The sequence below is a fragment of the Oncorhynchus keta genome, chromosome 11 (assembly GCF_023373465.1).
Source record: "Oncorhynchus keta strain PuntledgeMale-10-30-2019 chromosome 11, Oket_V2, whole genome shotgun sequence".
NCBI lineage: Eukaryota > Metazoa > Chordata > Actinopteri > Salmoniformes > Salmonidae > Oncorhynchus > Oncorhynchus keta.
In genome coordinates this window covers 48,546,508-48,567,822 of record NC_068431.1, presented here as the reverse complement: position 1 = coordinate 48,567,822, position 21,315 = coordinate 48,546,508, and the positions used below count along the sequence as shown (strand labels likewise).

Here is a 21,315-nt window from a genome sequence, read left to right as displayed (position 1 = left end):
TTGTGTTTAGAAAATAACAAAAATACAGAAACGTATACCTGCAGTAAAATATATCAAACAGTGATAACAGGCATGTTCACTGGTTAGGTAGGACACAAGATATATTTTAGATAGGAGCAACTGTAATGATACATGCCCTCAATGTGAAGTGATATTAATCCATAAATACAGCGCACAAGTACAACCCTTTTTATATAAACCTTTTAAGGTAGTAAGAAAATAAACATTCACTTAATATTTCAATAAATCACCTGCTAGCAATAGCTAGCGTGACATTTGTTAAGGGTTGTATCAATCGAATCTGGTATCAGGATAAGTATGACACTGAGTCACCCAATTGTATACTATGTATTTTTTATTAGATAAGCAATAAGTGGTAAATGCAATTTTAGTATATACGGTCTCTCTGTCCCACCTCGCAGGGCAAACAGAGAACTAACTTGTTCCTGACAAAGTTATTATAATATACTCTGACAGAAGTAGTTCCTGCTTCCGAGCCGGCCTGTCAGAGTAGAGACTGGGCGTGGTTTAAACTCACTCAGCCTATCGTTGATTGTTGGCGCCCGAGCTGGTCCCAGCCCCCTAGGCGCTTCAGCGGTCAGTCGTTGTAGTTGTGTAGAATATCTATGCGCTCATGCTCGATACAGTTATCACACACCTGGCTCCTGTTATCTAACAAAATACCGTTTGTTCTCGCAACACTACGTTCTGAATGTGCCCCCACAACTCAATGCACAGTTCCTGCCTTCATGTTATTCTATATTTTTCCATCACGAGAAAGGCCCATGGCCCTGAAACTGTTAACAATGTCTCAAGTCAGCTATTTTGCATAACACATACACCCAAACAAGCCAACAGCAAATACAATTCCATCACATATATGGTAACGGGCTATAGTGTATAACACAGAACCTCACACATTGCAGTGCAGTGACCGACGGCGCTAGTTAGCTCGTTATTAACATGGCTAGCTAAGCCAGCATCAACTTGGTTAACTTGCCGAAATAGGTCTTAAATACATTAACGGAAAGATAAGATAAATGGTTTCACCCACTACTCTACCCGCGAACTGCGCGTTCTTTGATATCTACATTGCGCGCCAGGTTGATGGAAACTACATTTTTACATTGTCACACACATGTGGCCTTGAGCACTTACTCGATGTCTACTAGAGTGGCCACTATAATAGAGCAAAAATAGAATGCCTGTGTCACGATCGTATGGAGGGAACCAAAGCGCAGCGTGGTTAGAATACATTCTTCTTTATTGAATGAAGAACACTTAAACAAAACGAACGTGACGCTATGATACTGTGTGTTGACACAGGCAACTACACAGACAATAACGCACGAAATACCCAAAGAGGATGGCTGCCTAAATATGGTTCCCAATCAGAGACGACGATAAACACCTGCCTCTAATTGAGAACCAATCTAGGCAACCATAGACCAACATAAACACCGAGATGAAAACAACCACATAAATCTACAACAACAAAAAACCTAGACAGTAACAAACACCCGAGAATGAGACAAAAACACACATATCCCCCATGTCACACCCTGACCGAAAGAAAACGAAGATCAGGGCGTGACAGCCTGTTTGTTTCTACTTTATAATGTTCGTTTTTTTCCCCAAGTACAATATTTAGATGTGTATGGTCACAAGCATTCTATTATAAAGGCTGTCATGGGTAACTGCAATATTAGTGTATTGTTTTTTCTCAAGACTTGAGTGTCATTTGCAGGTAAGTCTAGGAAACAAACAACACCGGGTTGCTTTCTTTACATTTTTTAGCTGCGAGTTAGGTTCACATTAACCACTTTTTAATTTACACAACAGACTGATCATGTAGATCATATTCTTTGTTGTATAATTAGTTAAAACCTGCATTTCCCCCTAGCAGGGATTTTTTTTGCAAGTGTCACCTTTTTGGGCCCTCACCAGTCTGCATCCCTGACTTGGCACCATCGAGGTGCGGATGTTTCCTTTCTACATTAGTTATTTTTTAGTTTCGTCCTAAGAACAGATTGTAGTGGTAAAATAAAAAGGGCAAAACATTTTGGTGCCATTTAGGCGAAATGGAATTCTAAGCGTCACTCCAGTCAGAGGCTCTGCGAACTTCAATTCCATTTATTTGCTATGGGCTCGCGCTAGTGTTCCAGTTTAGCCAACGTTATTTTGCCATTTTGTCAGCCTTGGGTGAATTTGTCAGCCTTGGGTGAAGTCCAGACGGCAGCATAAACGTTTGCCTTCTATTTGTATCCATTCCATGCAGTCATTAAAAGAGAGACAACCGTCAGAATTATGTCCAGAGCCTTCTCTTCCCTTCCACCTACACCTCACCAGAACACAACGCAAAAAGGTACCGGTACAGAACCGGTTACACATGCACAAAGCCCCACTGCTAGCAGGTGACACATACTTCTCCAACACCTGTGATGCCACCATAATAATCCCACCACTGCCACAAATGTAGCGGGAGAGAGAACAGCTGACAGGCTTGATCTTAGTTTTATGGCGCAGTCTTCCAGTCTTACCGAGGCTACTGCTCTACCACCTGTAACACGAAAGCCCAGGCCTTAGGTTGAGGCAGTAGAATACCCAGTCACAGCTGTAGGCTCATACACTGTAATTTACACAAGCATTTTTATTAGATTTGTGTGCAAAGCAAGAGAAGAGAAAATAAACAGCCATAGGAGTGTAAAATGGTTTTTGGGTTAGGGTTAGTCTTGCGCAAGTTGAAGTTCTAGTTCAGGTGGATGGCACATTGTCCATATCATCCAGAGCAAGCTGTCTTGTCCACAAGCAGAGTTTCTCTGCTTCCTCTTCCCACTCAGAATCCGAGAGGGAATCCTCACTGGAGTCTTCCTCCAATCCCAATGGCCAACCTATCTGGGGTGCTTCGGGCTTTACACTTCCTTCCATGTCTTTCTGTTGCTCTCCTCTTTCTGGGTTGTGGTTTTTCTCTGTTGTTTCATTATTCTCATCCTGTAGAACGATGTAGAAATAAACTGATCAGGAATCGAGGCTACCCCCCCCCCCCCCCCCCCACACCCAAACAAAACATCTGAGCAAGTACAATTTATGGTGTGTATATAAACTGAACAAAAAAATCGACGCAACATGTAAAGTGTTGGTCCCATGTTTCAAGAGTTTCAATAAAATATCCCAGAAATGTTCCACAGGAGGACAAAACCCCCGAATTTCTCTCATTTTGTGCACACATTTGTTTACATCGCTGTTAGTGAGCACTTGTCCTTTGCCAAGAAAATTCATCCACCTGACAGGTGTGACATATCATGAAGCTGATTAAACAGCATGATCATTACACAGGTACTCGTTGTGCTGGGGACAATAAAAGGCCACTCTAAAATGGGCAGCTTTGTCACACAACACAGTGCCACAGATGTCTCAAGTTTTTAGGGGTGGCGTGCAATTGGCATGCTGACTGAAGGAATGTCCAACAGAGCTGTTGCCAGAGAACTTGATGTTCAGTTCTCTACCATAAACCACCTCCAATGTCATTTTAGAGAATTTGGCAGTACATCCAATAGGCCCCACAACCGCAGACCACGTGTATAGAGTCGTGTGTGAGTGGTTTTCTGATGTCAACATTGTGAACTGAGTGCCCCATGGTGGCAGTAAGGTTATGGTATGGGCAGGCATAAGCTACGGACAACGAACACAATTGCATTTTATCGATTGGCAATTTGAAAACTGTGACTTGATCCTGAAGCCCTTGTGAGGCCCATTTTCTTTAAAGATATCTGTGACCAACAGATGCATATCTGTATTCCCAGTCATGTGAAAACCATAAATTAGGGCCTAATGAAATTATTTCAATTGACAGATTTTCTCATATGAACTGTAACTCAGTGAAATCTTTGAAATTGTTTAATATTGCATTTATATTTTTGTTCAGTATATGTTTCATATAAACTCACCTTTGGTGTACCCCCAAGGATATAGAGATGTCTCATGCGGGCAGCTGTGGTGCGTGCACGGGCAGAGCGGCGAGTTGAGGGGAGGGGGGTGGAGCTAGTGGCAGTTTGTGAGGCATGGCGTGCTGTAGAAACCACAGAAGAGGGGGGAGCAGCAGGAGACCTAGGATCAAGTGAAGACTAATTGCCATCATGATGCCATTTGTCATGAGTTGTAAACTCACAGTTACTCAAGTAATGTGTATATACACTGAGTGTAGAAAACATTATGAACACCTGCTCTTTCCATGACAGACTGACCAGGTGAAAGCTATGATCCCATATTGAGGCCGTTATTGTAAATAAGAATTTGTCCTTATTAACTGACTTGCCTAGTTAAATAAAAAAAAACGTGTTAAATCCACTTCAATCAGTGTATATGAAGGGGAGGAGACAGGTTAAACAAATATTTTTAAGCCTTGAGACCAGTTGAGACATGGATTGTGAATGTGTGTCATTTAGATAGTGAATCAGCAAGTCAAAAGATTTATGTGTTTTTGAATGGGGTATGATAGTAGGTGCCAGGCGCACCGATTTGTGTCAAGAACTAGGTTTTTCATGGTCAACCATTTCCTGTGTGCATCAAGAATGGTCCACCACCCAAAGGACATCCAGCCAGCTTGACACTGTGGGGAAGCATTGGAGTCGACATGGGCCAGCATCCATGTGGAGCGCTTTTGACACCTTGTAGAATCCATGCTCTGACGAATGGAGACTGTTCTGAAGGTAAAAGGCGATGTAACTCAATATTAAGGTGTTCTTAATGTTTTTTACACTCAGTGTATACAGTATATCTTCCTATTGTAAATGCAAGAAACCACAATAATGACCTAATACAGTAGGGAATCTCACTCATAGTGCCCTCCTGAGCTTGTCTTTATGCTTACCTGAGCATCCGAGGTGGGATTGCTCCTCCAATCAGAGGGCAAGGAATTTGAGGCGCTAACAGCAGCAGCTCTTGCCTTAGCCTGTCTGCCACAGTGCCCTTCCCGCCCACCTCCAAGCTATCCCACTGTAGGATGTTTCGTGACAGTCCTTGAAGAGAGAGAGACCTCCAAGTGTTCTCTCGCCCTCCAAGGTATGCAGGTAGCTCGTCAAGGTGACTTGAGTACTAAAATTATGGTACATACTAGTGCTGTCAGATTTGTCTGGAAATCATGTCCATTGCATATGGTACAATTGTTTCATGTATGATGTAAAACTATTGCTCTAAAATACTCTGAATGTGAAGACTACTCTTATCAAAAATGTACTCAATCTCACCTGCATAAAGTCCCTCATACAGGTGATATAAGACGTGTCAGAAATCATTCTCCCTTGCCTCTGGATCTCATCAGCAATAATGTGATTGATGAATATCCTATTTCCCATCATCCTGCAGGTGTCTGTTGTGGCCTACATGGAAGTACAAATAGGTTTAGACGATATGAGACATGTCGAACCAACTAAATCATCCACTTGTATTGATCACATCTTTGCTAATGCTGCAGAAATCTACTCAAAAGCAGTATCCATACCCATCAGATGTAGTGATCATATCTAGGGAAACCAGTTCCAAAGACTGGACCTAAAATAGTGCATAAGTGATCAGGATTTGCAATGATTCCTATGTTGAAGATATGAAAAATATTTGTTGGTCTGATGTGTGTAATTGAGGAACATCCTGACGCTGCACTTGAAACATTTATGAAATTGCTTCTTCTGGTTACTGACAGGCATGCACCCATGAAGAAACTGACTGATAAAACTGCCAAATCCCCATGGATAGATGATGATTGAAAAACTGTATGGCTGAGAGGGATGTGGCTAAGAGAATGGCAAATAAGTCTAGCAATACAGCAGATTGGCAAAAATACAATAAATTGAGTAATCACGTAACTAAACTAAACAAAAAGAAGAAGAAACTACCGTAAAACTTAAATTAATAGCCCAGTCGTTTATTCTCTTAAATCACAGAACACAACAGGTGCTTATTAGAGGCTGGCTTCTATTTGAGCCAGGTGTCTATTTCATTAATGCACATAGCTTTTGCTCATTTGCATAGTTCATTGTTTAATTCCAGCATTCACTTCCAGCAATTTAATGCATTTTTTAATTTGTTGCACTAACGTGTTATCATTTACACGATGTGTCACATTTATTTTGTCTTATTAGGACAAAAAAAAATAAGAATAATGATTCTTGCTTTGACTGTGCATTTTTGTCAGTTCTTACTTTCGCCACTAGGCTGATTTCTGGGGGTCTACTCCTAAAGTTGACTTTTTGTGCTTCACAGTTAGCTAGTAGTTCTCAGCTGTTAGCAGCCAACGGCAATTATGATTGCCATAATTTTTTGTTTGTTATTACTGAATTATTTAATATAACAAATCAAACATTTAGCTTGCAAAAAAATCATGGTAATTCATGGTAACCTCATAAACAATTCATTTAGACCCAGCACTTATTTGAAACACGCGTTTATTTGCTGAATTGTGTGCCATTGCCGGCTATCAAAAGGGACAGGCGGCTATTTGAGACTCAGTGTTTAATTGAAGTTTTACAGCATACTGTAGAACAAAGATAAATGATATAAAGAATGATAGCAAAAAGCTATTGAGCAAATTCCAATTCTAAAAAGCTCTGGAGGACATTAAATTCTAGGCAGAAAAGCTAACTCAGCTCCAGGCTGATGGATCATTCATAACATAACCCTTTGATATTGCCAACCACTTGAATAACTTTTTTGTTGTTGACAAGATTAGTAAGCTTAGGGAGGACATGCAAACAACAAATGCTGAGCCTTCATATTCATGCATAACGGACCAAATAATGAAAGACAAGCCCTGTAGCTTTGAATTCCGCAAAGTTAGTTAGTGTGGAAGAGGTGAAAAAAGTATTGCTATCTAATAAATAAGGACAAACCATATGGAACCGACAACCAGGATGGTAAATTACCGAGGTTGGTAGCGGAATACATTACGACTCCTATTTGCCACATCTTCAATCTAATCCTAGAAGGCGGAGTGTGCCCTCGTGCCTGGAGGGAGGCAAAGGTCATTCCACTGCCCAAAATTAGCAAAGCACCCTTTAATGGTTCAAACAGCAGACCAATCAGCCTGTTAACGATGCTTAGCAAACTTTTGGAAAAAATACAATTTAACAACTTAACAACTTACAAATTAACAACTTTCAGCATGCTTATAGGGAAGGGCACTCAAATAAATTGATAATAATAAGATTGTGGATGCTGTTTTGTTAGACTTCACACAGGCATTTTTATGCATCTTGCATTGTATTATGTATTGTATTACAGTGCATTCGGGAAGGATTCAGACCCCTTGACTTTTTCCACATTTTGTAACGTTACAGCCTTATTCTAAAATGGAATAAATAAAAAGAAAATCCTCATCAATCTACACACAATACCCCATAATGACAAAGTAAAAACAATTTGTCTAATATATAAAAAATGTATTTAAAAAATAACAACATATTTACATACTGTAAGTATTCAGACCCTTTGCTATGAGACTCGAAATTGAACTCAGATGCATCCTATTTCCATTGATCATCCTTGATGTTTCTACAACTTGATTGGAGTCCACCTGTGGTTAATTTCATTTATTGGTGTCACGCCCTGACCATAGAGAGCCTTTTTATTATCTATGTTGGTTAGGTCTGGGTGTGACTAGGGTGGGTAATCTAGGTTGTTTTTTTCTATGTTGGCCTGGTATGGTTCCCAATCAGAGGCAGCTGTTTATCGTTGTCTCTGATTGGGGATCATATTTAGGCAGCCATTTCCCCACTGTGTTTTGTGGGGGATCTTGTTTATGTGTAGTTCCCTATGAGCACTCCATAGCTTCACGTATCATTTGCTTTTTATTGTTTTGTGCGTTTCACAAATAAAAAGATGTGGAACTCATATCCCAATGTTATTTCGACGATCGTGACAATTGGACATTATTTGAAAAGGCACACACCTGCCTATATAAGGTCCCACAGTTGACATTGCAAGTCAGAGCAAAAACCAAGCAATGAAGTTGAAAGAATTGTCTGTAGAGCTCCTAGACAGGATTGTGTCGAGGCACAGATCTGGGGAAAAGTACCAACACATTTATGCAGCATTGAAGGTCCCCAGGAACATAGTGGCCTCCATCATTCTTAAATGGAAGAGGTTTGGAACCACCAAGACTCTCCCTAGAGCTGACTGCCCGGCCAAACTGAGCAATTGGGGGAGAAGGGCCTTGGTCAGGGAGATGACCAAGAAAATGATGGTCACTGTGACAGAGCTCCAGAGTTCCTCTGTGGAGATGGGTAAAACCTTTCAGAAGGATAACCATCTCTGCAGCACTCCCCCAATCAGGCCTTTTTGGTAGAATGGCCACATGACAGCCCGCTCGGAGGTGCCTAAAGGACACTCAGACCATGAGAAACAAGATTTTCTGGTCTGATGAAACCAAGATTGAACTATTTGGCCTGAATTCCCACCGTCACGTCTGGAGGAAACCTGGCACCATCCCTATGGTGAAGCATGATGGTGGCAGCATCATGCTGTGGGGATATTTTTCAGCGGCATGGACTGGGAGACTTGTCAGGATCGAGGGAAAGATGAAAATAACAAAGTACAGAGAGATCCTTGATGAAAACCTGCTCCAGAGAGGTTCACCTTCCAACAGGACAACGACCCTAAGCACACAGCTTCGAGACAAGCCTCTGAATGTCCTTGAGTGGCCCAGCCAGAGCCCAGACTTGAACCCAATGAGACATCTCTGGAGAGACCTGAAAATAGCTGTGCAGCGACGCCACCTGACAGAGTTTGAGAGGATCTGCAGAGAAGAATGGGAGAAACTCCCCAAATACAGGTGTGCCAAGCTTGTTGCGTCATACCCAAGAAGACTCAATGCTGTAATCACTGCCAAAGGTGCTTCAACAAAGTACTGAGTGCAGGGTCTGCATACTTCCAGTGGGGCAAAAAAGTATTTAGTCAGCCACCAATTGTGCAAGTTCTCCCACTTAAAAAGACGAGAGAGGCCTGTCATTTTCATCATAGGTACACTTCAACTATTACAGACAAAATGAGAGAAAAAAATCCAGAAAATCACATTGTAGGATTTTTAATGAATTTATTTGCAAATTATGGTGGAACATAAGTATTTGGTCACCTACAAACAAGCAAGATTTCTGTCTCTCCCAGACCTGTAACTTTCTTCTTTAAGAGGCTTTTTTATTGCAGTTTTGGAGCAGTGACTTCTTCCTTGCTGAGTGGCCTTTCAGGTTATGTCGATATAGGACTTGTTTTGCTGTGGATATAGATACTTTTGTACCCGTTTCCTCTAGCATCTTCACAAGGTCCTTTGCTGTTGTTCTGGGATTGATTTGTACTTTTCACACCAAAGTATGTTCATCTCTAGGAGACAGAACGCGTGTCCTTCCTGAGCGGTATGACGGCTATGTGGTCCCATGGTGTTTATACTTGCATACTAGTTTGTACAGATAAACGTGGTACCGTCAGGCATTTGGAAATTGCTCCCAAGGATGAACCAGACTTGTGGTCGTCTACAATTCTTTTTCTGAGGTCTTGGCTGATTTCTTTAGATTTCCCCATGATGTCAAGCAAAGAGGCACTGGGTTTGACGGTAAGACCTTGAAATACATCCACAGGTACACTTCCAATTGACTCAAATGATGTCAATTAGCCTTTCTGAAGCCTTTAAAGCCATGACATAATTTTCTGGAATTTTCCAAGCTGTTTAAAAGGCACAGTCAACTTAGTGTATGTAAACTTCTGACCCGCTTGAATTGTTGAATTATAAGTGAAATAATCTGTCTGTTAACAATTGTTGGAAAAATTACTTGTGTCATGCAAAATAGATGTCCTAACCGACTTGCCAAAACTATAGTTTGTTAACAAGAAATTTGTGGAGTGGTTGAAAAATGAGTTTTAATGACAACCTAAGTGTATGTAAAGTTCAGACTTCAACTGTGTATAGTTTGTGACAGCCTCAATGGCGCTGCCCGTGCTATCTTTAATCTAAAGTGTAATGCGCCATGCTCTACCAACTGAGCTACAGAGGACCCATATGTGGGTAGTGGACAAGTGCACACTTCAGGAAAAAGTGTAAAGTATTGAAATTCATAGACAGCAGGGGGGCTTCAACCCCCCCAAGAGCACAAACATTGACATATGTTTGACAACACCATAGATGTCAATAATGTACTTTGCTGTACATTGTGGATGACAGGAAAAGGAGGACCGAGCACGCCCCGATTCTCATCGACGGGGCTGTAGTGGAGCAGGTTGAGAGCTTCAAGTTCCTTGGCGTCCACATCACCAACAAACTAACATGGTCCAAGCAAACCAAGACAGTCGTGAAGAGGGCACGACAAAACCTATTCCTCCTCAGGAGACTGAAAAGATTTGGCATGGGTCCTCAGATCCTCAAAAGGTTTTACAGCTGCACCATCGAGAGCATCCTGACGGGTTGCATCACTGCCTGGTATGGTAACTGTTCGGCCACCGTACGCACTACAGAGGGTAGTGCGTACGGCCCAGTACAGCACCGGGGCCAAGCTTCCTACCATCCAGGACCTCTATACCAGGCAGTGTCAGAGGAAGGCCCTAAAAATTGTCAAAGACTCCAGCCACCCTAGTCATAGACTGTTCTCTCTGCTACCGCACGGCAAGCAGTACTGGAGCGCAAAGTCTCGGTCCAAAAGGCTTCTAAAAAGCTCCTACCCCCAAGCCATAAGACTCCTGAACAGCTGATCAAATGACTACCCAGACTTCTGAATTGCTGCTGCTACCTGTTCTATACGGTGCATGTTACAAATCAAATTTGATTTGATTTGTACTGTACTGTATTGTGTTCTAATGTACTGTGCTCTACTGTACCCTAATTTACTGTTCTGTACTGTGCTCTAGTGTACTGTATTTTATCCTACTGTACTTTACCCTTACAAATTGAAGGACCCATGGACTCTTGATCTAGTGGTCTTGGTCTTGAGACCACTCAAGATCACATCAATTTGTTTTTTAACTTGTCATGGTCTCAACTCACTGGGTCTGGATCTTGGGACCAATGTCCTGGTATTAATCTTGGTCTTGGCTCCAAATCATAGGCAACCCAATTTGAAGAAGATCATTGGCTGATCACTCCCAACCCATAGGAAACCCCATCCAGTTGACTACTTTTAAATAGTGGAAGCCCTCAATAGCTTATTTAAAGGTTTAGAAAGTCTGGTTAAAGTAATGTTTTCACTATTTTGTTAATTTGGTATGCAAATACAATTTATTAAATGAATCTGTAATAGGTTCATCAAAATGATCACTACTGTGCATTATTCTCTCTTTATTGCAACTTTGTCACAGTTTCAGTAGTTTCACAGTTTCAGTTTCACACATTTAGTGGGGTGGTAAGCAATTCAGGTAAAATGTCAAAATGCAACACAAAATATGTGTGTGTGTATTATATGACATATGTTGGAAGACTTGTGCTGTACATTTGGGAGGAATAGGTTACAATGTTTTTTTTTCAACCCCCAATTTATACCTCTTATGTAGAATGACCCATACAGTATATTATGAAAGGTGAGATGTCTCTCTCAGGCTTACCTGATTAGATGGTCGGAACACTCTTTTCCCAGAAATATATTGTCTTCCTCCTCCAAGGTGGAAGATCTTGAAGACAATCACTGGAGGAAACTGGGAACCTGAAAATCTATCAGCCAAAGAACAAAAACAGGCCCATTACTGTGTTAGTGAGGTTTAGCATGCAATTTGGTCTCTTTGAATAGAACTACATCCACATGCTTTTTACTGTCAGCATTTTAATTTGGATTTACCAGACAATCTTTACACTTGTTGAGACCATAGCAGGAAAATGGGTATTAGGTCTACAGATGGGGTACCTGAATCTGACCTTGCAGTGCATGCTTGGATCTCTGACCAGATCAGCTTCTCTGGGGCTGAGTTGGCGGAGAATAGCAGGTGCAAGACAGTGCTCCTGAACAGTAGCATGACAAAAACAAATGACTCACTTTCTAGCCCACTTATAGTGCCTTGCAAAAGTATTCATCCCCCTTGGCGTTTCACAAATTGGTGAAGTGAAATTGAAAAAATAACTTGTTTAAAAAAAAATGAAAAACTGAAAAGCGGTGCGTGTATATGTATTCACCCCCTTTGCTATAAAACCCCTAAATAAGATCTGGTGCAATCAATTACCTTCAGAAGTCACATAAAGTCCACCTGTGTGCAATCTAAGTGTCACATGATCTGTCACATGATCTCAGTATATATACACCTGTTGTGAAAGGCCCCTAAGTCTGCAACACCACTAAGCAAGCGGCACCATGAAGACCAAGGAGCTCTCAAAACAGGTCAGGGACGAAGTTGTGGAGAAGTACAGATCTGGGTTGGGTTATAAAAAAATAACAGAAACTTTGAACATCCCACGGAGCACAGTTAAATCCATTATTAAAAATTGAAAGAATATGGCACCACAACAAACCTGCCAAGAGAGGGCCGCCCACCAAATCTAGGCAAGGAGGGCATTAATCAGAGGCAAAAATGAGACCAAAGATAACCCTGAAGGAGCTGCAAAGCTCCCCAGCGGAGATTGGAGTATCTGTCCATACAACCACTTTAAGCCGTACACTCCATAGAACTGGGCTTTAAGGAAGAGTGGCCAGAAAAAAAGCCATTGCTTAAAGAAAAATGTTTGTGTAAATTTGGTGTTCGCTAAAAGGCATGTGGGAGACTCCCCAAACATATGGGAGAAGGTTCTCTGGTCAGATGAGACTAAAATAGAGCTTTTTGGCCATCAAGGAAAACGCTCTGGCACAAACCCAACACCTCTCATCACCCTGAGAACACCATCCCCACAGTGAAGCATGGTGGTGGCAGCATCACGCTGTGGGGATGTTTTTAATCATCAGAGACTGGGAAACCGGTCAGAATTTAAGGAATGATGGATGGAGCTAAATACAGGGAAATTCTTGTGGGAAACCTGTTTCAGTCTTCCAGAGATTTGAGACTGGGACGGAGGTTCACCTTCGTCACATTTAAATGACATTGATTGGCCTTGTCAAAGCCCAGACCTCAATCCAATTGAGAATCTGTGGTATAACTTTAAAGATTGCTGTACACCAGTGGAACCATCCAACTTGAGGAGCTGGCGCAGTTTTGCTATGAAGAATGGGCAAAAATCCCAATGGCTAGATGTGCCAAGTTTATAGAGACATACCCCAAGAGACTTGCAGCTGTAATTACTGCAAGGTGGCTCTACAACGTATTAACATTGGGGGGTGAATAGTTATACACACTCAAGTTTTCAGTTTTTTAGTTTTATATCTTGTTTGTTTCACACAATATATATATATATATTTGCATCTTCAAAGTGGTAGGCATGTTGAGTAAATAAAATTATACAACCCCCCCAAAAAATATATTTTACTTCTAGGTTGTAAGGCAACAAAACAGGAAAAATTCCAAGGGGGTGAATACTTTCGCAAGCCACTGTATATAAGTGAACATCTGATATAATGATTATATCAGATTTTCACACAGCTACCCTATAATTGAGTTCATATTAAGGCTATTTAGCCTATGATCAATTTAAATCTGAATTGCAATGTTGTGTTGATCAGTAAGGCTGCCAGGCTTCAACTCAAGCACTCACAGCAGCACGAACAGTGAGCGACATCAGCTGGAAAAGTCTTTTGTCTTGGTGAGACCTCCAGTATTTCTGGATCTTCTTCGCGGAAAATACACGCTCCTCTTGATTGAATCTGAATGATGTAAATTCACAATCAGAGACTCATAATATATCAATGTCAGACATTTAACAACATAAGCAGACTTTATCATGTGCGAGGTCTCGTCTTGTACAATTAATCTACGGACCGGACCCTTACCCATATTCCATTTTCCACTCCAGCAATGCTGTTTTCTCTGCCTGTGTTGTATCTTGTTAGAGACGAGTTGCTAAGGGACGATTAGAATACTAACCTCACCGTCAGTAAAGACACATTTCCTGAGCTAATCAGAGTGTTGGTGCTATTCGGAATCGTTGCGACGCCCATACCCTAACTCATACCCTTAGCCTAACTTTAACCTTAATCATTTCCTAACCCTAACCATTTTAAATCGGTTAGGGACCCTTCCTTACCTTAATCATTTTCAATTTAACTTCAATGAGGATAGGGATGTCCCAAGGATCCCAGATAGCATTGTAAAAAGCCTGCAAAAAAAATTACAAACTGATTGTCGACCTTTGCATTCTTATGTGTTAATAACGTGTTTATTAACAAATAGTTTATTATCAAGTAATTATCTGGTTAGTCATTGGCCTTATTACGAGAACACCGGCCTATGAGATGAAGAGCTGAGGGAAGATAGCGAGAGTCGGATTGGAATGCGACCTGAGGCGCAGCATGTTCCCTTTCGGACACCGTAAGTACTCGAAGCTTGGCACGTTAAAAAAAGGATCATGTACAAGGTGAGAATAGAAACTTTATGTACTACGTAATAACTTGATGTTAGGAAATTAATTTATTTCCGATTCAGTCCACACTGAGTTATGTGTTTTATTAATTTACTGTTTTAGTTGAATAGCGATCTGTTTCAATAAAATTAAGGGGAATCGATCCCCCGGTGAAGCACAGAGGGCGTAAGGACAGCGAGCAAGACACCATGATTATCAAGGGCATTGCATTAAATGCATAACACAGTGTATATTTTTCTTCATTGTGTCGGAGTCATTCATACTGATACTTAGAGTTTCTGGCGCTCTGAGGTAGATGTCTCTTGTCACTCATGCATAGCCAACTAAAGTCGAAAGTAAGAAAACTCAGCTAGTTTTTCACACGCGTTCGGGCTGAGTTTACCACACTCTGTAGGTCCTTACTTGGTCTATCCACGGGGTACTTGAGGAGACACATGAGAGCATATGAAGGGGTACTCTGGGCAGAACAAAATTCAGTTGGTGGTACAGTAACCGAAAACGTTTGGGAACCACTGCTTTAGGCTAGAAGTTCATGAACTAGACAGACATTCGATATACCGGTATTGTCACATGCCTACTTAATGGGATGAACAATATACTCTTTTTTTTACACTAGATGGCGATATTGATCTTCTGTAAGACTTAAGGGACACAATTCTCAATTCCATTACAACTTCTAGCTTCCACTCTTTTGGTGTTTCCAGGTGTGAATGTACTGCTTGACAGGTGAAATGTCCAACATTGTGATGGCCCTCACTAGGTAATAGCCTGGCTGACTCGATTCACGTTACTCACCGCGAGACCTACCATCTTCGCGTGAGAAGGTGTAGACCGAACTGCAAATGTACACCTGAGACTTACCCCAGTGTTTTACCAAAAAGGCTCAGTGGAACTGCTTTGACTGTGCTTGGTACTTTTCAGCTGGCATTTTAAATAACAATGGCTAACTGTGAACATGGGTTTACACGTTCCACGGTTAACACCTTCTCACAAAGCAACTGTCTTGATGATGCAGAGGTTGTTGATTCCACTCACCCCAAGTCTTGTGTCAAACACAGTTCCCGAAAAATAACACTTGAGCTTACGTTAACATAAACGCTGGCCACAACACTGGTGTGGGTTAAGTCTCAGATGGAAATGCCCCATTGATGTCCCAGTCATCATGTGTCTTCCCAGGTAGCAGGTGTGGCTGCTGTGCCTGGAACCCTATGCCTGATTTCAGGGACTGTGTTTGCTGCCACCAAGGACAATCCAAATGTCACCTTAAATACAGATGAGGTACCGCATTGTGCACACAATCACACATTCTGAAGTCTTTCAGCATACATCCAATCTGAGGCAAGCCCACATTGGGATGAGGTAACTGACCCATATTGTTTGTTACAGCTCTCCCTCTACACTATACCGCAGCAGAAGTTCCGCTATGTGGAGCCGGAGATAGGGCACTTGGAGCAAGGTGTTACCACTCTAAGGAAACTGGCAGAGCCCTACACTACTTGGTGTCAGGTACATTGATAACCCTACTCACCTGTGAGCTACTGGGTGATAGTAATTCTTTCCTCTGTTAGGAACAGTCTTTTCTACCCCGAAAAATAAGGACAGTTGTTGGGTGTTTGTTTAGATATGCAACTCCAGGCAAGATTCATAATGTCTGATACCCCATCCTCACTCCAAAATACCTTCACATGGCCACTGTAAGGTGAAATGTGGGCAAAAGCCCTGCTTTACATTATCATCCCAGCTGCTTTTGCGTATTTTACAATGCATCCCTACAAAGATGTACTGTGATTAGTTGTGACTGGTAAATATTAACCACAGTAGGTCTCACTAATATCAATTCGTCTTTGTTTTCTCTTTGAGTATGAACAGTACTTATTTTCCCAGAGACCAGTTAATATTTACTGGTATTCCTTTGTGTCTAGAGCTATTATACATCCTGTTTCACAATGGCCGGTAAATCTGTACAGTGTTTCGTCATGGCCAGTAAACATTTACTGTTGATTCCATGCTGCAATCAATAATCATTGCACGTGTTGAAATGATTTTGTCTATCACCAATGAAGTGTTAGTCATGATTGTGCTGCTCTGCTTCTGCCCCTGTGATCACGCCAATGATCTGCTCCCCTTTCAGCAAACAAGCCATTCAGCAGTGGAACATGTTCAGGTACTCCCCCATAGCCACTCACACATGATTAAAATCAAAACAAATCAAGCTTTATTTATACAGTGCATTTCAGACATGGAATGCAACATAACGTGCTTTGCAGGGGGGGGGGGAAACAAATGAAATACAATGAAAATAAAAGCTGAAATATTTACTGCACAACAAGTATAACATTAAAAAAATACAAAAAATTAATGACAAACTGAACAATTAAAAAAGACCCTAAGGAAAAGCAACGCTAAAAATGTTTTGATATCTCTTTTGGACTCCTGAGTGGCGCTTTGGTCTAAGGCGCTGCATCTCAGTGCTAAAGGCGTCCCTACAGACCCTGGTTTGATTCAAGGCTGTATCGCAACCGACCATGATTGGGAGTCCCATAGGGCGGCGCACAATTGGCCCAGGGTCATCCGGGTTTGACTGGGGTAGGCAGTCTTTGTAAATACGAATTTGTTCTTAACTGACTTGCCTAGTAAAATAAAGGTTAAATAAAGATATGTCCACAGTTTTGTATCAAACTTCTCATCAGGTCTTGCTTGACTGATACCCAGCCAAATATTGATTATCTTATCTTTGAAATATGCTGCAAACTCATCACATTTAGATGAGGAAAGTTCACATAGGTTTGCGGGGGTAGGATTTATCAGGCCATTAATTGTCAAGAAGAGCACTCTCAAATTATTCTGATTTAATAGTAATCAAGTTATAAAAATTAGCCTGTCTGGCATTTCTAATTGCCTTGTTATAAATGCCAAGTTGCTCTCTCAGAATATCATAATGGACGTGCAACTTTGACTTTCTCCACATCCGCTTTGCAATTACTTCTTAATTGATTCGTTTCCTCACTCATCCAAGGGAATCTCCGTTTGGATGTGACCTTTTTCAACTTTACTGGAGCTATGCCATCAATGGTTGTCCTTAATTTGCTATTAAGGTTTTCAACTTAATTATCACAAGAGGAAGACAGAATAGGTGGTGGAGTATTGTTCATACACTCATTAAAATCTGTAGCAACATCAGAGGTAAGATAGCGTTTCTTAATAATGCGTTCTGTATTACCCTGTGCTATGGGCAACAAGGTAGTGAAAAATCCACAGTGGTGATCAGATTAAGCAACACCAACAATAGAGGATACAGTGGGGCAAACAAGTATTTAGTCAGCCACCAATTGTGCAAGTTCTCCCACTTAAAAAGATGAGAGAGGCCTGTAATTTTCATCATAGGTACACTTCAACTATGACAGACAAAATTTGAGAAAAAAATCCAGAAAATCACATTGTAGGATTTGTAATGAATTTATTTGCAAATTATTTGCATTGCCCCCCTTTTGTGTTGTTGCTACTCTGTTATTTTATATGCATAGTCACTTTAATAACTCTACCTACATGTACATATTACCTCAATTACCTCGACTAACCGGTGCCTCCGCACATTGACTCTGTACCGGTGCCCCAGGTATATGGCCATGCTATTGTTATTTTACTGCTGCTCTTTGATTTGGTTTGTGCCCAGGGTTGGTTAAAAACACTGGTGGGCTAGCTCTGTTAGCGTTAGCCGTTAGCCTGCTCTGTTATCACGATGGCTCGCATCTAACTGCTACTTAACAGGAATCCGGAACACAAACTTACGGCTGACCGGGTCGCGGAATCTGTAGCAATACAAACTTTACCTCTGATTTGAAAAATTTTCATAAAAATATCAAATCGAGTATAGATTGTTATGTCTAAAAGACTGGTAAAGTACTCTGTACATTATTTTTTCAAACCCATTCAGCCTCTCCATTTTTGCTCGGCCAGGCTGTTCCATTTTTGCTCTAGAAGCTTCTGTTTGTGGCTGTGATCACTGCTTCTAAGTCACCCATCTGACCTCATGCCCCATTGGCTCCCTCAGTTAGGAGATAAGCAGCTCATTAACATACATCACATGTTTGTCAGTAAAGTGCAGTGGTTGGAACTGTATTGGTAGTTGCTCTTTTACAGTATAGAATGTCTTTTCAACGTTTCAAGGGTACACAAAGTGCTGTTGGTTGATGTTTCAACTAGAGCTCCCTACTGGGTGACAAATTGACCTGTGCTTTAGGCTGTAAAACCCAATTTACAAATCGTGATTGTAAACAGTCAAATAAACCTTTGTATTGTAGGTAATTCTGACTCTATTGCAGGGTAAATAAAGACAGGCCTCTTCGTAGGCAAACAGAACTGTATGAGGGTTCTAAGGGCGTGGCAGTCCTACTGTAACCGGTTCTGTACCAGTACCTTTCTGTGTTGTGTTCTGGTGAGGTGTAGGTGGAAGGGAAGGCTCTGGACACACTTCTGCCGGTTGTCTCTCTTTTAATGGCTGTACGGAATGGATACAAATGCAAGGCAAACTTTAATGCTGCCGTCTGGACTAACATGCACAACAAGTATGTTTGCCTCTCATCTCGCTTTGAGCAAACTGAGGAGTAAAAGCATGGCTCCAGTTGATGACGACCTTATCAACACAATTTAGAAAATAAATAAAATAATTCATCCTTGAAAGTAGTGTAATACATATCAAAATAACCATAAAATAATAAATGAAAATAAATATGAGAGATTTTCAGTAAAATACATAAAGTATATTTTACACCTGTTACACTACCACTAGTTATACTACCACTATAACAATCACAGTACAAACAATATAAAGCTATCACAAGTACACAGTAAACTTGAATTGAAGATTACTGAGCAAGAGCATATTTACTGTGAAATACCATATTATCATGGTATTAAATGTCAACTTGTTCTGTAACAATGAAAAATAAGCATTGATCCATTATTGAATGGCTCTGAAGGTGCAGAGATTGGGTGACATGGGCTGATGTACGTTACGTGTTCACTGTACTGTCCTCTTCTCTTGTGGGATTCAGGGTGCCATTGGACAAGTGAAGCCCAAGGTTGAAAGTGCCATCCAATTAGGAAATGGTAAGAGAACACACACCCCATGATACACATAAATAAAGTGGACTCATTACTCATACACTGTAATGTACACCCATTTGTACAGATAGGATGTCCGTTTCAGTTTGGTAACAGAGTCACTTTCTGTTATTTCAGAGACTTTCACTTTCCTGCAAAACCCTCCTGCTGAATTCTACCCCCGGGCTGGGGTCATTGGTTTTGCTGGTATCCTTGGACTCTTTCTTGCAAGAGGTAAATAGTGGGTGTAAGTTTTGGGTTTGGATGAAGAGTACCCTGTTTTTTAGCCCAATTGTTTTAGGGGTTTTATCCACTTGTCCTTGTGCTAAGCAAGCACTCTGTGAGTCACTGTGCCAGAGGCTGATCTAGAGGTAGAGCTGTAGCCTCCAGACCATACAAGGCCGGGGTACAAATCTCAAACCTACTGCTGCTTCCTATTGCCCCCCCCCCTTGTTTTTAATCTCCTTGAATATGGTCTATGTGACCCTCTCTCCTATGTCTTCTAGGCTCCAGGGTGAAGAAGCTGATCTATCCTACAGGACTGATGGCTGTGGGCTACACTATGTACTACCCCCAGCAAGCCGCATCAATCGCCAAGGTGAGTTAGCGTGTCAATACTGTATGTCAGATGTTGTTTTTTTACCTACTCGTGTGGGAGATAATGCATATTGTTCCATACCAAGACATAAGACGGTGTTGTAGGGTCATTCTTAATCCTGTGATGTTTCATTCTTAATGTATACTATTTTGCTTAAACAAATTTATCGGTTCCCCTCCTTCCCACAGAACACAGGAGACTCGTTGTACGATTTTGTCCTGCAGGGCTACGTTAACGTAGAGAAGGTGTTCAAGTCAGTGGAGGGGAAGGTGAGCTCATCTTGTAAGGTCAAAAACTAGTTTGATCCTGAGGATGGAGATGGTACAGAGTTACTGTGCAGATCAATGCAGATTATTTGGAATGGGTTGACCAGTCTGAATTTTCACATCCTACCATGAATGCTTCCACAGCCAGTGAAAAAAGAGAAACCAGAGGAAAAGAAACCAGAAGAAACCAGATGAGAAGAGCTGCAGAGGCCAAACCATGATCGCAGCAGGTACAACAAACCTGAACATTTTCAAACAATAACAGCCTGCCAGCACCCAACACTTTAATCATTGACCTAGTGGTCAACCTGCAGGCTTATGTAACATCCCAATAACTTGCCACAAAATGTTGTCAATTCATTACAAATCCTTTTATAGTAACATTTATGCCAACTTTAAGATATTTTGGGGGGAAAGCAGAGAACAAACCAGTGTACTTTTCATATCAGGTGCTAATGCTAGCAAAGTCTTGTCGATAAAAGGCTAACAATGAGTTCTCTCTTTTCAGATACGTTGTGATACTAGGATCGTGACAACAAAACAAGATTAGCAGTCTTCCCAGGTCCTCCCAATGTATGCTACCATAAGTCATGGTTAGGCTCGCTCCCATTTGCGACTAATGACCAGCTTTTGCACTAGCCTTTCTCTCTGGCATTTACCCAGGAGGGGGCAGGACCTATCACGAAGTTTTAAACTTTATGTATTGAAGGTTCAGCTTTGTGATTTGAATGTATTTATGTAGACCGGAATAAAATCTATATTGTACGATCTATATTGACGGCGTTGATTTTAAAATAAAAGGCCACCGAAAACTAGAGGTATTGTACATAAGCACCCTAAGCGTGTGTGAGAACTACTACATGAAGAAAAACATTGTTTGACAA

The 21,315-nt window shown here is 41.2% G+C and overlaps 2 protein-coding genes across 4 annotated transcripts; one reads left to right on the top strand and one right to left on the bottom strand.

Annotated features, from left to right (window-relative positions):
- Window positions 1-337: 337 nt before the first annotated feature.
- On the bottom strand, window positions 338-14,280 carry c11hxorf58 (chromosome 11 CXorf58 homolog). Of its 2 annotated transcripts, none has more exons than XM_035781042.2 (8): window positions 14,129-14,280; window positions 13,640-13,748; window positions 11,871-11,965; window positions 11,575-11,680; window positions 5,247-5,378; window positions 4,871-5,094; window positions 3,948-4,107; window positions 338-2,991 (listed from the first exon to the last, which is right to left on the bottom strand). In XM_035781042.2, exons 2-8 carry the CDS (start codon window positions 13,661-13,663, stop codon window positions 2,755-2,757), a joined length of 978 nt encoding a protein of 325 aa, XP_035636935.1. In that variant the 5' UTR covers window positions 13,664-13,748; window positions 14,129-14,280; the 3' UTR covers window positions 338-2,754. The 2 variants fall into 2 exon arrangements, with proteins under 2 accessions (XP_035636935.1, XP_035636934.1); XM_035781041.2 differs by lacking the exon at window positions 14,129-14,280 and adding an exon at window positions 13,875-14,105.
- A 68-nt stretch (window positions 14,281-14,348) lies between these two features.
- apooa (apolipoprotein O, a) lies at window positions 14,349-21,203 on the top strand. 2 transcript variants are annotated; one of them, XM_035781044.1, is made up of 10 exons: window positions 14,349-14,458; window positions 15,641-15,742; window positions 15,851-15,970; window positions 16,596-16,628; window positions 19,519-19,573; window positions 19,706-19,801; window positions 20,074-20,165; window positions 20,354-20,434; window positions 20,576-20,661; window positions 20,940-21,203. In XM_035781044.1, the coding sequence occupies exons 1-9, from the start codon at window positions 14,450-14,452 to the stop codon at window positions 20,624-20,626; spliced, it is 639 nt and encodes a 212-aa protein (XP_035636937.1). In that variant the 5' UTR covers window positions 14,349-14,449; the 3' UTR covers window positions 20,627-20,661; window positions 20,940-21,203. The 2 variants fall into 2 exon arrangements, with proteins under 2 accessions (XP_035636937.1, XP_035636938.1); XM_035781045.1 differs by lacking the exon at window positions 16,596-16,628.
- The last annotated feature ends 112 nt before the right edge of the window (window positions 21,204-21,315 follow it).

Bases quoted from the DNA above. Each gene is read 5' to 3' on its own strand.
- c11hxorf58 (XM_035781041.2), bottom strand. The intron at 11,966-13,639 runs GTGAGTGCTTGA...GCTACTGTTCAG, and splicing joins CGCTCACTGTTCGTGCTGCT to GAGCACTGTCTTGCACCTGC. The intron at 2,992-3,947 runs GTGAGTTTATAT...ATCGTTCTACAG, and splicing joins TCCTTGGGGGTACACCAAAG to GATGAGAATAATGAAACAAC.
- apooa (XM_035781044.1), top strand. The intron at 19,574-19,705 runs GTAAGAGAACAC...CTGTTATTTCAG, and splicing joins TGCCATCCAATTAGGAAATG to AGACTTTCACTTTCCTGCAA. The intron at 20,435-20,575 runs GTGAGCTCATCT...ATGCTTCCACAG, and splicing joins TCAAGTCAGTGGAGGGGAAG to CCAGTGAAAAAAGAGAAACC.